Here is a 14,891-nt window from a genome sequence, read left to right on the forward strand (position 1 = left end):
AAAAAATGCGTTCTTTTACACCATTTCACATTCTGAGCTGAGTTGCATTGATTTTTAGAACTGAATATATTGTCAAAATTTGGACCACGATAAAATCTCATGTTCCACAACCCACTACACCTTGCAACACTTATAAAACATTGATTTAGAATATTTTAATAAAAATATATGTATTTCATATCTCAAGGGTATGGAATACACCACACAAACCACAATACAAAATGTGTAGTGTGGTGTGATGTGTTCCCCCAAACTGCAATTTCAAACTGATCACAGTAGGGCCAATGACCTGAAAAACATACCATGCTTTTTTGTGCCACACTAGTAAACACCCTCTAAGACTTTCGTTTCTATCGTTTTGTTCTCCCCTTAATATAATTGACCCTTGGTAATGGGGTTGGGGTTTCTTGGGGTGATAATCTTTATCTTTACTAACAAGAATTGTTCTCTATACTTGTAAGTGATAAAATTGACCTTCATTAGGAGGGTTGCTGCCACTCCTAGCTTCAACACTACATATCCTTTTGGGTCTATGCTCCTACGTTCCTTCGAACAATTTCATTTCTAATGCTATTCTTTTTAATTTTTTCATTGCTCATATCAAAATTTACATTTTAACACACTCATTTTTTTAACATGTTTCTTAATTGTCCAACACTCTGTTGTCTTTACAATTGTTTCATAAAATTTTTCTTTTAACTTAATTGGTATTCACCTATAACATGAAACCCCATATGCACCATTAATTTTCAATCCTTCTCTAATTCTATAGATGCACATTCTATTTAATTTCTTCCTTTTATATAAATTTTTCATATGCATAAGTTAAAAGGTAATTATTTTTTAATAAAGTTTAGTTTTATTTTATTTTTAAAGATATGAAGTGGGATCAGATTCAAATTTAAGGTTTTGGTCTAAATTTGATGAATAAGATTTGAATTCAAATATTAAAAAATAGATCAAGTGTATGTGGACCCTCAAATTTTTATTAATTTCTTTTTATAATATTTATAGAAATATGATTAGAGGCAACGATTGTGGCTATGATTGTAGTCTCCACTCTCTTGTTTTTGGGGAGTGTCAAGACGTCCATGAAGTGGGTGTTTGGCATCGATGCCACCACGTGGGTGCTACATCAGAGAAAGTGGTGCTTCAAATAATGTCTTCTTGTTTGGTATCATTTTTCCAGAAAAAATATTGTTCTAAACCATGCCTTGGAAATCAGGAGAGTGTGGACTGGATCAACGCCAAATTTAATGTTTTCTAAGAAAACGATGTAGCATCATCTTAGACGTTGGATAATATAGACCATATTTAAAACGCTATTACCAGCACTGGTATCCAACAAAATCAGTGTTATTTTCTCATAAAACAGCTCATGTAGCAGGACCGATTCCAAATAAAAAATAACATCTCCATATGCCTATCACCATTTTTCTCATAAACATTAAATGCTCCCAGCACCGATGAAGAACACCTACAAAGTCAACGATTCAAACACGTTCAATGGAATGTTCCCAGCACCGACCACTCTTCTTTTTCAACCCTTGTGTTCTCATATGGTCCCAACAAATCCCAACCAGCCACTGCAGCCGCACATCGGGAACATCTCCAGGGAGGTGTTCCTAATGTACGGCTGCAATGGCTTGTTGGAACAGTGTTAGGAGCGCTTTGTTGGTAGTAGTTCCCTACCTCTTATCTGCATGCCCCTTGGGGTGCTCTCTGTTAATTTAAAGGTTTTAAAGCATGCATGTCATCATGAGTGACGTAGCTAAAACAAAAGGAAAATAAATGCTTGTAATTTATATATACCCGAAGAGAGAAGGCAAAAACACTAGCCAAATCAATTCGCAACAGAGCAGAATAACAAGAATCAAATGGCTATAGTAGAATTGCTACCAAGAGAGTATGGATACGTTGTGCTGGTGCTGGTTCTCTATGGCTTTCTTAATGCGTGGATGGCTTTCCAAGTCGGCAAGGCGAGAAAGAAGTATGAAAATTCATGCCAAATACTTTTTTTTTCCTCTTTTACCTTTACCGAGTTTTTTTTTTCTGTTTTTCTTTGAAGTAATCCGAATGATCTCTTTTGGGATGATAAAATTGCAGGTATAAGGTGTTTTATCCAACTCTTTACGCATTAGAATCTGAAAACAAGGATGCAAAGCTCTTCAATTGCGTTCAGGTATTGCGAAGAAAAAATTTCAGAAGAAATTAGACGCCCACATTCTACTGATGCTTATTTTAATGTTTTTTTTTTAATTTGGGAGATGGGTTCTGGTTTTTGGTTTCTGGGTTTTGATCTAATTAATGGGTGGTGCAGAGAGGGCACCAGAACTCTTTAGAGATGATGCCTATGTTCTTTGTATCGCTGCTTCTGGGAGGACTCCAATATCCTAAAATTTCTGCTGGGCTTGGACTCCTTTATATAGTGGGTCGTTATTTCTATTTCACTGGCTATGCAACTGGTGTTCCTGACAATCGTTTGAAAATCGGGTAATCAACCTTCCATTTTAGCTCTAATTTGTATCTCTGGTCTCAATCTGTGATAATTCTCTCTTCTTGATTTTGATTCCATTTCCGTCTTCTTTTCTTTCCTTTTTCCTATTTTTTCTGTTATGGATTTCATTTTTTGGGTGTGTAACAGGAAACTTAGTTTCTTGGCGATGATGGGGCTGATGATCAGCACGGCTTCGTTGGGGATCAATCTTCTTCTTAGAAAGTGAACTTTTTAGACTACTACTGGTTTGGTTTTTTGTTTCATTTGTGTGTACGAGAGAGAGAGAGATTACAATTGACAGGGTCTAAGTAAGCGGAAGATCACAAAATACAGTGAAGGATCAAAACACTATGACTCTGCTTTGGTGGCTGTATGTATACTCAATAATAATATATGATGCTTTCAACCAAAAAAGAAAGCCAAAGATCTTGTGGCATTTATGACAGTTTAATATTGTATACTTGACTTCTTTCCTTAAATTTGGTATTTCAGTTAGTGCCTTCATTCTGCAAATGTCCTGTTCGGTGTCTTGATGGTATTTCAGTTCTATATTTTTCATCTCTTCTTTGGGCGTCTATTCACAGCACACCTCTTGGTCTGAATATGTATTGTTCACTGACCTGTTCCCCGGCGACCTTCATTCAAGTTTTAATGGTTCTAATGTGGCTTTCGAGGTTTCAATGACTGATGAGTCTCATTGGAAAAGAGGGTGGTTTTTTAGGATCATGATGTGGCTTCTGACTTTGCTTTGGTCTATTAAGACATTATGGGCTGGTTTGGAACTTTTTAGGATTCTTGAATTATCTTATCCGACTTGGAAAGAGGGGATCCTTCACCACCTCTTGCCTCCTTTCTGGGTTTAAGTATTTAGAACTCGAATTTGCTCCTCATAGTGCACGCCTCGTACCATTTTCACAGCATTTGTAGCCACACACCGGAAATATCTCTTGTACTAATACTGTCATTTTCTCAATGCACGGCTGCAAGTTGCTGTGAGTTGCGATTTGGGAGGAGCAGATCCCGTGTTCTAACTATTTAAGCTTTATATTGCTTTGCATGGTTTCCAAAACTGGACCGAACCGAATGGTCAGACAGGAAAAACTGAGAACCGGTCAGGTGACTGGTTCCGTTTTACCCTAAAACCATTATTTCACTAAAAATCATTAATTTGGTCAGCAAACCTCTGACCCAGGTGACTGATTCCCTTGGCAATTTTTATTTCTCAATAAAACCCCAGGTTTTGTTTGGCTTGGAATTGGATGTGGTTAGCATTGGGGGTTGTGCTTTTAGGGTTTGTTCCTCTATTGGAGAATGTTGATCAGTTGATCCTTCGTGTTGGCGCATATAAAAAGAAATGGTGTGTTATTAGGTTAGCGCTAAAGATGCCTATAATGGGAAACAAGGGCAAGGTTTTGCATCCTATCTCAACCCCTTTTTACTATATTATAATCGGGTGTTGAGAGTGGGTCCCCATGTTAAGTATAATTCTGTTCAGGTAATGGGTGCTCTAACGTCAAAACTCAAACCCGTTCCAAAATCTATAAGGTTTTGATAAACAGGTACTATTAGGAATAGGATGGGTTGGATACCCTACCTATAAGTATGGGGTGGTGAAACTTTGCCCCCCGAAGTTTTGAGACAGAGTTTTAACTTCTGAATTCCAGCACTTTGCCCTCACCGCACTCTATCAGTTAACTTCATGGAATATTATTTCAGTAAGCATTTCTAAAACCCCAAATTACTCGTGTTATTTGTGATATAATTTTATCTTTTTAACCTAGTTTTCTGGTCTCTCTTATTACCCCCAAAAAACCTTAGCTTTTCTATTCTCTCTTATTACTCCAAAAATAAAATAAAACTTAGTTTTTTCTAAAAACATGTTTCTCTCAAGCTTATTATTTGTACAACACACTTTGAGAATGATTGATTCATCAATGCCCTTGTGCTTTAGAATGGTCATTTTCATCATCTTGATATTTCTTACCATTAGTCAATGGAATTTTGAATGGACAATTTAGTAATTTTACTATCACTATCAATCTAGAAGTTTAAGGGGATTAAGTTTTGCCACCCCTAGCTTGATATATCCAAATAATTTTTAACAGTGAACCAAATATATCCAATATGTCAAATAAGAGTTTTGCCAGATTGACTGCCACGGTAAAACTCTAGCACCATCCTCCAATAATTGTGACATATAGGATGGGTAAAACTGGTAATCATGTAGTTAGGCGGCCCCCTTCGCTTTTCGGAAACTGTCTTAAACTATATATGAGGAACTCCCAAAAGACAAAATCATCCGGTCGGGGACCTTGCTGTCTGATCGGCTGTAAGTCGATCATGTGATGTTAGATGCTGATGAAAAGTGAAAACAATAGCCCCCAGAGCGATCGGAAGACTCTCATAATCTTCCCTTGCTATATATGTTCTAAAGGTTTATAGAAGGTGTTTTCGGTTATTCTCAAAGTGCTTTGGCCAATCAACCCGGCCCCGTGAGTATTGATGCATAGTACCTGATTTTCAGAGAACACTCCTTAAGGATACAATCAAATAAAAAAATCAGGTCTGAATGAAATCAATAGAGAACACATGGTGTATCGTCAAGTAAACAGCCATATTTTTCATATCAGCAAATCAAAGGCTTTGATTTACTTGTTTCAGCGCAGGGTTACGTAGCAAATGTAAGTTGTAAGAAATAAAGTGTTGAAAATAATCCATTTTATGGAAGCTGAAAAAAAGACTTTTGAAACTAACAAGAGTTTGGATCATCTAAACAAAACAAAGACAACTTTGGAATCAAACATGTGATTTTCTAATCTAGCACTGCTTACATGGGCATTGAATCAAAAAGCTACTTGATAGTAAAACCAAGGATGACTAATTTGAAACTTCTTATCTTCTATTTAAGGGATATTAGCATATAAGGGCAATTTTTGGGTCTTAATATCAATAAAAGTAATATATTTAAAAAAAAAAATTCAAAATTATGTTAACTTTTTAAAAATAATATCAACTAAGGGTAGGGTAAAATCACTGTTCATCATCTTCTTCTTGCAACCTGTTCAACAGTGTCGCCGCCACCGCTTGTCGCCGCTCCGACAACGCCTCCGGCTATCTCCGCCCACCTTTACCTCCGCCTCCGGCAATGTTGCCGGAGGTGGGTGGAGGCAGAGGCGGCGGCGCTATTGGTCATTCCTCTACCCAACGCCGCCGCCATTGTCTCCGCCCACCTCCGGCAACGTTGCCGGAGGCAGAGGTGGTGGTGTTGGGTAGATGAATGACCACCAGCGCCACTGCCACCACCTCTGTCTCCACCAACCTACGGCAACGTTGCCGGAAGCGGAGGCAGAGGTGGGCGGAGATAGCCGAAGGCGTTGCCGGGGCGGCGGCAGCAGCAGCGGCCGGCGGCAACAATATTGAATAGATTGCAAGAAAAAGAAGATGAACAGTAATTTTACCCTTAATTGATATTATTTTTAAAAAGTTAATCTAATTTTATTTTTTTTTAATATATTACTTTTATTGATATTAGGGCCCAAAAGTTTCCCTTATATGCTATTATCCCTCTATTTAATGGACTAGATATTGGTTAAATCCAACCAGTCTAATATAAATCCATTACAAGTGGACCAGGTCCAATCCAATAAGTACATTGGACTATTAAATCTGGTCTAATTCAATCTTTATTATTGGTCCATCCAACCCATTCAAATTGATTTTGCTTCAGACATCGTCCAACCCACTAACAAAGGGGGTTTTCGCAGATGTGTACAATATTGTTTTTCAAAACAAGGACATCTGCTATATCAGCAAAATAATATTATTTTTACTGATGCGGCAGTTGCTTTTGTTTTGAAAAACAAAATCATCCATATTGCCAAACACCTCCTAAGTATATGACTCTTTTGTATATCAGTTGTATAATATGATTTAACGGGCTCTACATGATAAATTCCCTTACTAACAAATTGAAGCTTAAAAGACTAGTATTACTAATAAGATTGTTTATTAGAATTCAAATATTTGAAATTCCCTCGTTAGGCATCATCAGTGCCAAGTTTTTTATAACATAAATAAGCTAGGTTTATTCGTGGAATTCAAATGACTAGTACTACTCCATCAAGGAATTTAAAATTCTTCAAAAAAAAAAGTGAAATTATAAATCCAAACCCGTTAGTTTCCCATTTCAAGTCATTGCATAAAAATGAAGCCAAAGCACAGTCAGTACCTTGAAACTTGTGGAATTGGTCCCCTCAATTCCGCCCCATCCAAACACGACCTAAAAGTTAACATCTTTACATGGTACTTTTGAGGTGCAAAAGAAAAGTACTTTCTGTTTTTCATGTACATAGTTGAACTAGTATTTTTTTTCTCTCTCACTTTCTCCTTACTCTTTTGCTTTATGACTTTTATTGGGGAAAGAAGAGAGTAGTGTAGGGGTTTGGGCTCATTTTCTAACTTCTACTTTAGTTGAGTTTTGTTTCTCTTTTGCTTTATGACTTTTAGTGGGGAAAGAAGAGAGTAGCTTCCATAGGTCCTGTAGATGGACTTTACTGTTTGGGTTGATTTTCTAACTTCTACTTTAGTTGAGTTCTGTTTCTCTTTTACTTTATGACTTTTAGTGGGGAAAGAAGAGAGTAGCTTCCATAGGTCCTGTAGATGGATTTTACTGTTTGGACTAATTTTCTAACTTCTGGATCAGTTGAGTTTTGTCTCGGTTGGAGGCAGCCGGTCCTCCTTTTCTTGGCATTTTATGGGTTTGCGCTGTTTGCAGAGATCTCATGAGTCATCTCTCCCGATGTTCAGGGTCACTATCTTCTTCATCAGCAGTTTAAATCGGTTGTCTATTAAGGGTTTTATGATTTATCGTTCCACTTTCCTTATAACTTTCTTCAACTTTATTCTTGCTTATTCTAATATCATGGATGTATTCTGAGCATTTCTTAATAACATTTGCCTTTTTAGGCTTAAAAAAATCCAACCTGCAAAATGTAAGATGGGCGTAATGTTTGCTGCTCAACTTCAATGTAGTTACACAAATATAGATCCAAGCCCATCCCGCAAGGCCTCCCACGCACTCACTTTTCATTGAATTTAAGCCCATATTAGGGCGGGGATTTTGCTTTAATCCCATCTACTCAAATCCTCTTTTTCCTGCATGAATGAGAAACATGTGAAGACTGAAGATGGGCCTAATCTTTATGATTTTAAGTTTGCCAGACTGACTTGCTTAGACGATTGACCTATCGCGTTGAACGTAGAATAAAATCCAATTGGCCTACTTTCCTTCCGCACGCCTAAGCCCAATTCGGACAGGCCCAACTATTCCTTTGATATGTGAATAACTTAGGCTGCGTTTGGAAACAATGCGATGCAGATAAGTCTGAATGCAAATATGTAGAGTGTAAAATGGATCATATAAATTATAAAATTGGGTTAGTTTTGCACTGACTTACCAAACAGACTTTTAGCTGTAATGGATGCAAACATGAATTTCAATAAAGCATATGCTTTTTTTATCAAAAGCCCACTTGAATGCAAATTTACTTCTTTTTTTATTGATGTACTTTTTCATCTTATTATCAACGTAAATATGTATTGATCTGTCATTTGTCAATGCATAAATGTAATGTTGCCAAACACAGGCAAAAGTGAACCAGAATGTAAATTTATCCTGAACCGGGATTTACACTCCATTTGCATTGTTTTCAAATGCAACCTTAATAAAAAAGGAACCCGAATGTGCTCAAGCTTGAACAATTGACCTCTTAGATCAAAACTTACCTGTAAACCTATGGGTTGATTTCCATGAAATTGCTTCATGAATTCCTCCAGCAAAATTGTTGAGCTTTTGATGCCTCGTTTGGATGAAATAAGACCTGGTAGGGTTGGGTACAGGTTCAATGAAGTTCGATTGGAGCCTGAACTACAAAGCTTACAACTTAGGTTCTGATGTAGGGTGATTTGGCCCGACCTCATAGCATGGGGACACGTGAACATGACCTGGCATGAGCAACAACTCAGCACGACAGCCTGGCCACAACCCAGCATAACAAGCTCGACGAAGCCAAACGACTCGGCAGGAGTAACAGCTCGCTAGGAAGCAAGGCTCAGCCCGCCCCAAGCACAAGGCCTAAGCGCCCCGAGCTCCCGCAGCCCTAAGGGACCCGGGCTCCCCGCGTAGGAGCCCGAGCTCCCCTTAAGCCCCGAGCTCTCCTCTCTTGAGGAGGGGGCATCTCAGCTTTTGGCTAAGTGTCCCGAGGGAGAAGTACCTCGGGACTGCACCTGCAGAATTCGTACCTGTCGGACCAAAGTGGTTCGGTAGCCTGTAGGGAAGATCCGCCTGACATCTGTACTTGTCGGATCTAGTGGCAATGCCCACATCTCTTGCCAGGCGGCGGCGTGCCTGCTGTCCCTGAAAAGCTTAGCACACCTAATGAGTCCGTACCCTGCCGCAGCAGCCCACAGTGGCGGCTTGCACCTGCCACCTCAGTCCTGGCATTAACGGCTAGGGCAATGACGGTTACACCTGATGTAACCGACCTCTGGTATAAAAGGACCACCACCCTCGCGAAGCAAAGGTATTGAAGCTTAAGCACTTTCAGCACTCTTACTCTCTACTCTCTCTTCGAGATTCTTCTCCAGTTCTAACTTAGTCGTCAGAGTGTTCCCACCAGGATATCTCCCCGGGAACCCTTCACTTCCTCCTTCCTCTCAGGTGCCGTTCGTTCTAGCCGGAAGCTAGGTCACAGCCAGGTAGGAATGCCCAGATCGTGCAACATCAAGTTCTACTTTCATCAACCTGACTGAAGCTTGGGCTGCTTGAGAGGCCCATAATCTGGCGGCAAACTTTATCAACAATCCCATCATCACTGAGGGCGATTCAAAGATTGTTATTTCTTGCCAAAAGCTCATCACCATCACCACCCCGTATAGGTTGAGGAACATTGTGCGGGATTGGTTGGAACTGAAACTGCAGCTAAATGAGGACCTTCGTTACAGGCACATGTAAATCAAGCAACGGATTGGCTTAGCTAATGCAGCTCTCTCATTGTCTCGAGGGTTTGTTGATCTTAGTCTTAACAATCTTCCGGGTCCCTTAGCTTTTATTTGTATGTGTGATTTGAGGGGACATGCTTCCCCCGTATTGTATAGCACAGCCTGTCTCTATCAAAAAGAAAAAAGTTCGGTTGGAGCCGAATGGATCTCATCGGTCCATATTTAACCTGGTTAAACCCACACATTTTATCCTTATTAAAAACTTGTTAGAATGGCAGTACCTCCTAAGCATGAACAAGTAGAGTACAGGGAGTCTGGTCACAGCCCAAAAAGGATATGTTACAAGTAGTGGTGCAACTAGGGTGGGCCTGGATTGGCCTTTAATGGACCAGGCCAGAAGGCCTGATCCGTAAACAGTCTACATTCTAACTTGGACCAATTCAAATTGCACTCCAAGTTATAAGTTGAAAGGGCTAAAAGAGCCAGGGGTAGATGATATGGACCATATGGTATATGGTAAAATAGGATTCATGTAACTTACCTCATATAGTTTGAGACAGCTTAGATGATGATGATAATGATCATAAGATCTGTAACTGATTCAATGACCCAACGGTTCAAGATATGCATGATTCAAATATGGATTTGTTGTGGATGAAACACCCCTTCTTTTTTTGGGTAACTTTTAAATTGGATCGTTGATGTGGGTCTGTCTCACTTCAGAGTTCAGACCTCTAAGACATCGATAATATCTGCAACATGGTTTTTAAAAACGAATCGGTCAGGGGTCCGGTTACCGGTTTGAACGGTCCGACCGTTTGACCCGAATGGCCAGCTCATTCTGACAAAAAAATAAAAATTTTGAAAATTTTGAAAAACGGTTCGAACGATTCAAACAATGAACCGGCCGGTTCAGTGATTTGCTGATCAAAATCAACAATTTTGGGGGAAAAAAGTGGTTTTGGAGGAAAACAGAACCGGTCAGGTATCCGATACCCGGTTTTTCCGGTCCAGTCCGATTTTGAAAACAGTGATATACAATTCTGCATTGGCCTTGTTAACAAATCTAGCATGCAACCTTACCCAGGCAATGTCTTGGTTTGGGACCAGTGGGTGGACCACTATCAACAATTATGACAATTTGCAATAAGAAAAAAAAATTGATACTGAGTAATTTGAATCAATATATGTGTGTGTGTGACATTTAGTGTATTATCTTTAAACATTCTAAAATTGTTGGAATTTACTTGTTCTGACTTAAGTGACCAGGGTTCAAGTTTTGGAAGCAGCCTCTTATACAAGGGTATGACTGCATACATCTCTTCCTTTCTAGACCCTGCATTAGCGAGAACTTGGAGCATTAGGCTGCCCTTTTTTATTTTCGTGTTCATCATATATATATATAGAACACGTGCGAGTAGATTCCCATGTGAGAGCACCCATATCTTATTAATTATAATAACAGTAATTACTGAATTACTGCTATTATTATAACAGTAATTACTGATTATTACAGTAATTTAATAAATATATAATTAGTTATTATAATTAATAATTACTGTTATTATAAATATTGTTAATAAATAGATATTTACTTTAATTTTATTTTAAATTAAAATTATAAATATTGTTATTAATAAATACTGTTAATAAATTTAGTAATTATTGTTATATTAAAAATAATTAAAAATGTTATTAAAAGTACTGTTATTGATTATTTAATAAAATCATAATTATTATTATTGATAAATAATGTTACTTTAATTTAATTTTGGTAATAATTAATTTAATGAATATTGTTAATAAATCCTATTCATAAATTTAATATTTACTTTTATATTAAAAATAACTAAATAATTTTAATAATTAAATAGTATAATTACTTACTATTATTGATAAATGTTGTTAATAACGTTTTGACAACCGATGGTTCGACCGTTCAGTTTGAATTGATGGCCCGTTCTGACAACAAAATTTACAAGCAAAAAATTATGGAACCATTCTGGCCACCGGTTTTCGGGTTGACGATTCAATCATCCAGTTTGAATGGGCGGTCCATTCTAACAACAAAATCTATAGGCAAAAAATTGAGTTTGTGAGGTCCATTAAATAGTACCATACATGTTATGTCATTTGAGCATGTGACTCATATGACTCGAAAACGAAACCATTTTGGCCACTGGTTTTTGGGTTGATGGTTCAATTGTTTGGTTTGAACGGATGGCATGTTCTAACAACAAAAATTAGAAGCAAAAAACTACGGAACCATTCTAGCCACCAGTTTTTGGGTCGACGGTTCAATCGTCCGATTCGAACGAATGACACATTCTGACAACGAAAATTACACAAAAAAATTGAGTGTGTGAGGTCCATTAAGTAGTACCATACGTATTATGTCATTCGAACGTGTGACTCATACAACCCGAAAACGGAACCATTTTGGTCATCGTTTTTCGGGTTAATGGTTCGAACGGACAGCCCGTTCTAACAACAAAAATTTTAAAAATAAAAAAATGGCCAAAAACCATTGAATGGGTCAACGGTTTAATGGTTTGACCACTCGGGTCAATGGGTCGTTGACTGATTCAATGGTTTTTGGCCAGGGACCGGGATTGGGGTAAAACAAAACTGGTTGCTTGGACGGTACCCAATGAAAAAAAAAAACAGATGACTCATTCTAACAAAAAATTACAAGCAAAAAATTGAGTGTCTGAGGTCCATTAAGCAGTACCATATGTGTTATGTTATTCAAGCGTTTGACTCAAACGACCTAAAGACGGAACTATTCTGGCCACCAGTTTTTGGGTCGACGGTTCGACTGTTCGGTTTGAACGAATGGCCTGTTCTAACAACAAAAATTAAAAAAAAAAGACCAAAAACCATTTAACGGGTCAACGGTTTGATCGCTTGAGTCAATGGGTTGTTGACCGATTCAACGATTTTTTGCTAGAAACTGACATTAGAATAAAACGGAACTGGTTGCTTGGGTGGTTCTCGATGAAAAGAATTAAAAAAAATGACCAAAAACCATTGAATGAGTCAAAAATTTGATGATTCGAGTATTCGAATCAATAAATCATTGACCAATTCAACAGTTTTTGACAAAAACTGAATCAACAGAATCGACGATTCCATTCCAATCCCTGTGAAACAGGGGACTCCGCAAATTATCATTTATACAAATATAATTTTTGTGCAGAGCTTCCAACCATTCATAGAATCTGTTTAAAACTAGGGCTTGATACTAATTGGGCTTTACTAACACCAACAAAAGGGTCTGGTCGGGTAAGGTGGGTGTTGACTAGTATAATTGTATTCTGTTGGGTGTAATTCAGATTGTCCGATTCTAGGAATTGAAACTAGGCGGGTTGGGGCTGCTTTTCACATTCTGCATTCCCGATCCCAAGCACCTGTACCTCACCGCACCTTATCCCTGTCCCGCACCTGACTGGGCTGAAAATCTCAACCCCATCCCCGTGCCTGTGGGTAGGGGTTCGTTACCGTACCAAATCGTTGATTAATTGATTGTTAACCATCAGTTCGATTCATTGATTTTTTAGTTTTCTAATTTTCATAATATTATATATAATAAATATAAAATATTATAATTATATATTAATTTATATATATAAATAATATATTCATTTATATTGATTAACCAAAATTGAATTAATATCTTTAATTTTTTCAAACCGATCATTTCGATTAATCAAAATTTTTTATTCGATTTTATCAATTCAGTTCAATTTTCCGTTGTTCACCCCTACTTATGAGAAATAGGATCCCCAAATTTACCTCACCTTCCTCGGCCACTCCTACGAGTTAGCTTATATTTAAAATAATACATATTATAATAAGTATAAAATAACATATCATAATGTATCATCTATGGGAACAAGGTTCATGGCCAGGTTCATATCGTCCCTGATCACCAGAGTTTCGCCCAAACTCAATCAACAATTAAAAAGATATTTTCAATACGATAACCCTCTCTCACATTGACACCCATCACCACCCCCCCCCCCCCAAAACCAAAATGTCCGACAAAGAGTTCTACACAAATGACATTATTTACCTAACTACAATAATTCTTCCCAACAGAAACTCTTTTGTTTTTTTGATTTGGATAACCCCAACTCCAAGACAGTTATCCATAATCCATTCCACCCACGTCTCTAGCCCTATCCCTCTTCCCCCAGGAACATGAACACATAAGGAATTAAACACATTGCATTTATGTGGGCATTGGGTCTATTATTTTGATTGTATCAATTCTGTTTGTTTTATGTTCGGGTTCTTGGAATTGAAGCATGCACCAACTTTTTTTGGGTACCGAATTGTTTTGTCCACTGTAGAATAGTCGGTACTGCCCAAATGGTCTGGTACTTATCTTCATTTGTCACTCACTTGCACGCGTCTCGGGGCCCACCCATGACCTACCTCTGCATGCAGATTAACCCGATCAGAAAGTCTGAAAGTGTGTGGGGTGAACCAAATGCCCGTCCACATATTCTTAATTGCAATGTCAAACATACTTCTCCTATCCCATTGGATTGGACCCATTTTACATATTAATCTAGTGTTAGGGTTCATATAGATTTAGGGTTTAAAATTTAAAATTTAAATATTTATGAATTTTAAAATTTAGATTTTAGATTTTAGGGTTTAAGTTTAAGGATTTCAAGGATTAATTAGGACTTAGATTTTAGAGTTTAGATCTGAAGTGGTCAGACGCCTTTGACCGACCATGGCAGCAGCCAAGTATTTATTGTCCACTAAAATGTGGGACCCACTTAACTGTGGGCCCCATTTTGAAGGAACAAGTGGCAAGTGAGGTCCCCCTCCTCCCCCTACTAGGCTACTACTACGACTCCACCGGCCACCGTCACCACGAAGAGGTTGAAACAGAAGCAAACCAGCAGCACAGCAGTGGCTGAGTTGAAAATTCCAAAAGTTGGGTGGGTCGCTGGAAAAGTTGCACACTACAAGTAGGAGAATTATTTTTTAATTAAAAATTAGAGGAAAAAAAACTTGATTGAAAAACCGAGTCACGTGGTGGCACGTGCCATATTCCTTGGCCTCGCGTGCCGGCGTGCTATGCTTTTTCCTACAAGCGCAAAAGCATCGGGACCCACGTGAGCAGCTGTCTCTTCTGGCCGTACTCTATGCCCCTCCCCCCTGACACCACTCTGACACGCGACAGTACTATTAGTTTCTCTCCCCCATGTGAGCAGCTGTTTGTTTATTTATACCTCCTCTTGTTTTTTTTTTTATTTTCCCTTTCTCCTATTTTATCTTATTTTTTAATTACCAAATTAAATATATAAGCAGCGAAAACAAGACAAAGCAATCAAAACCCATGAATCCGGTCAGATGACGTGGATGACCCAGGTGG

At 38.2% G+C, this 14,891-nt stretch overlaps 1 protein-coding gene across 2 annotated transcripts in view; it reads left to right on the forward strand.

Annotated features, from left to right (window-relative positions):
* Positions 1-1,817: 1,817 nt before the first annotated feature.
* Positions 1,818-14,891, forward strand: part of LOC104587859 (uncharacterized) — an 80,179-nt gene continuing 67,105 nt past the window's right edge. Inside the window, exons 1-4 of one of the 2 annotated variants that reach the window (XR_016077167.1) lie at positions 1,818-1,990; positions 2,107-2,182; positions 2,321-2,493; positions 2,645-2,784. Coding sequence is in view for 1 of the 2 variants with exons in the window: in XM_010245615.2 (XP_010243917.1) it covers positions 1,878-1,990; positions 2,107-2,182; positions 2,321-2,493; positions 2,645-2,723 (441 nt within the window). In the remaining variant the exon portion in view is untranslated. Of the gene's footprint in view, positions 1,991-2,106; positions 2,183-2,320; positions 2,494-2,644; positions 3,016-14,891 lie in introns of those variants that run through there. The other variant, XM_010245615.2, reaches the window with a different exon arrangement.

Source organism: Nelumbo nucifera, chromosome 6 (genome assembly GCF_055504915.1).
Source record: "Nelumbo nucifera cultivar China Antique chromosome 6, China Antique-T2T, whole genome shotgun sequence".
Taxonomy (NCBI): Eukaryota; Viridiplantae; Streptophyta; class Magnoliopsida; order Proteales; family Nelumbonaceae; genus Nelumbo; species Nelumbo nucifera.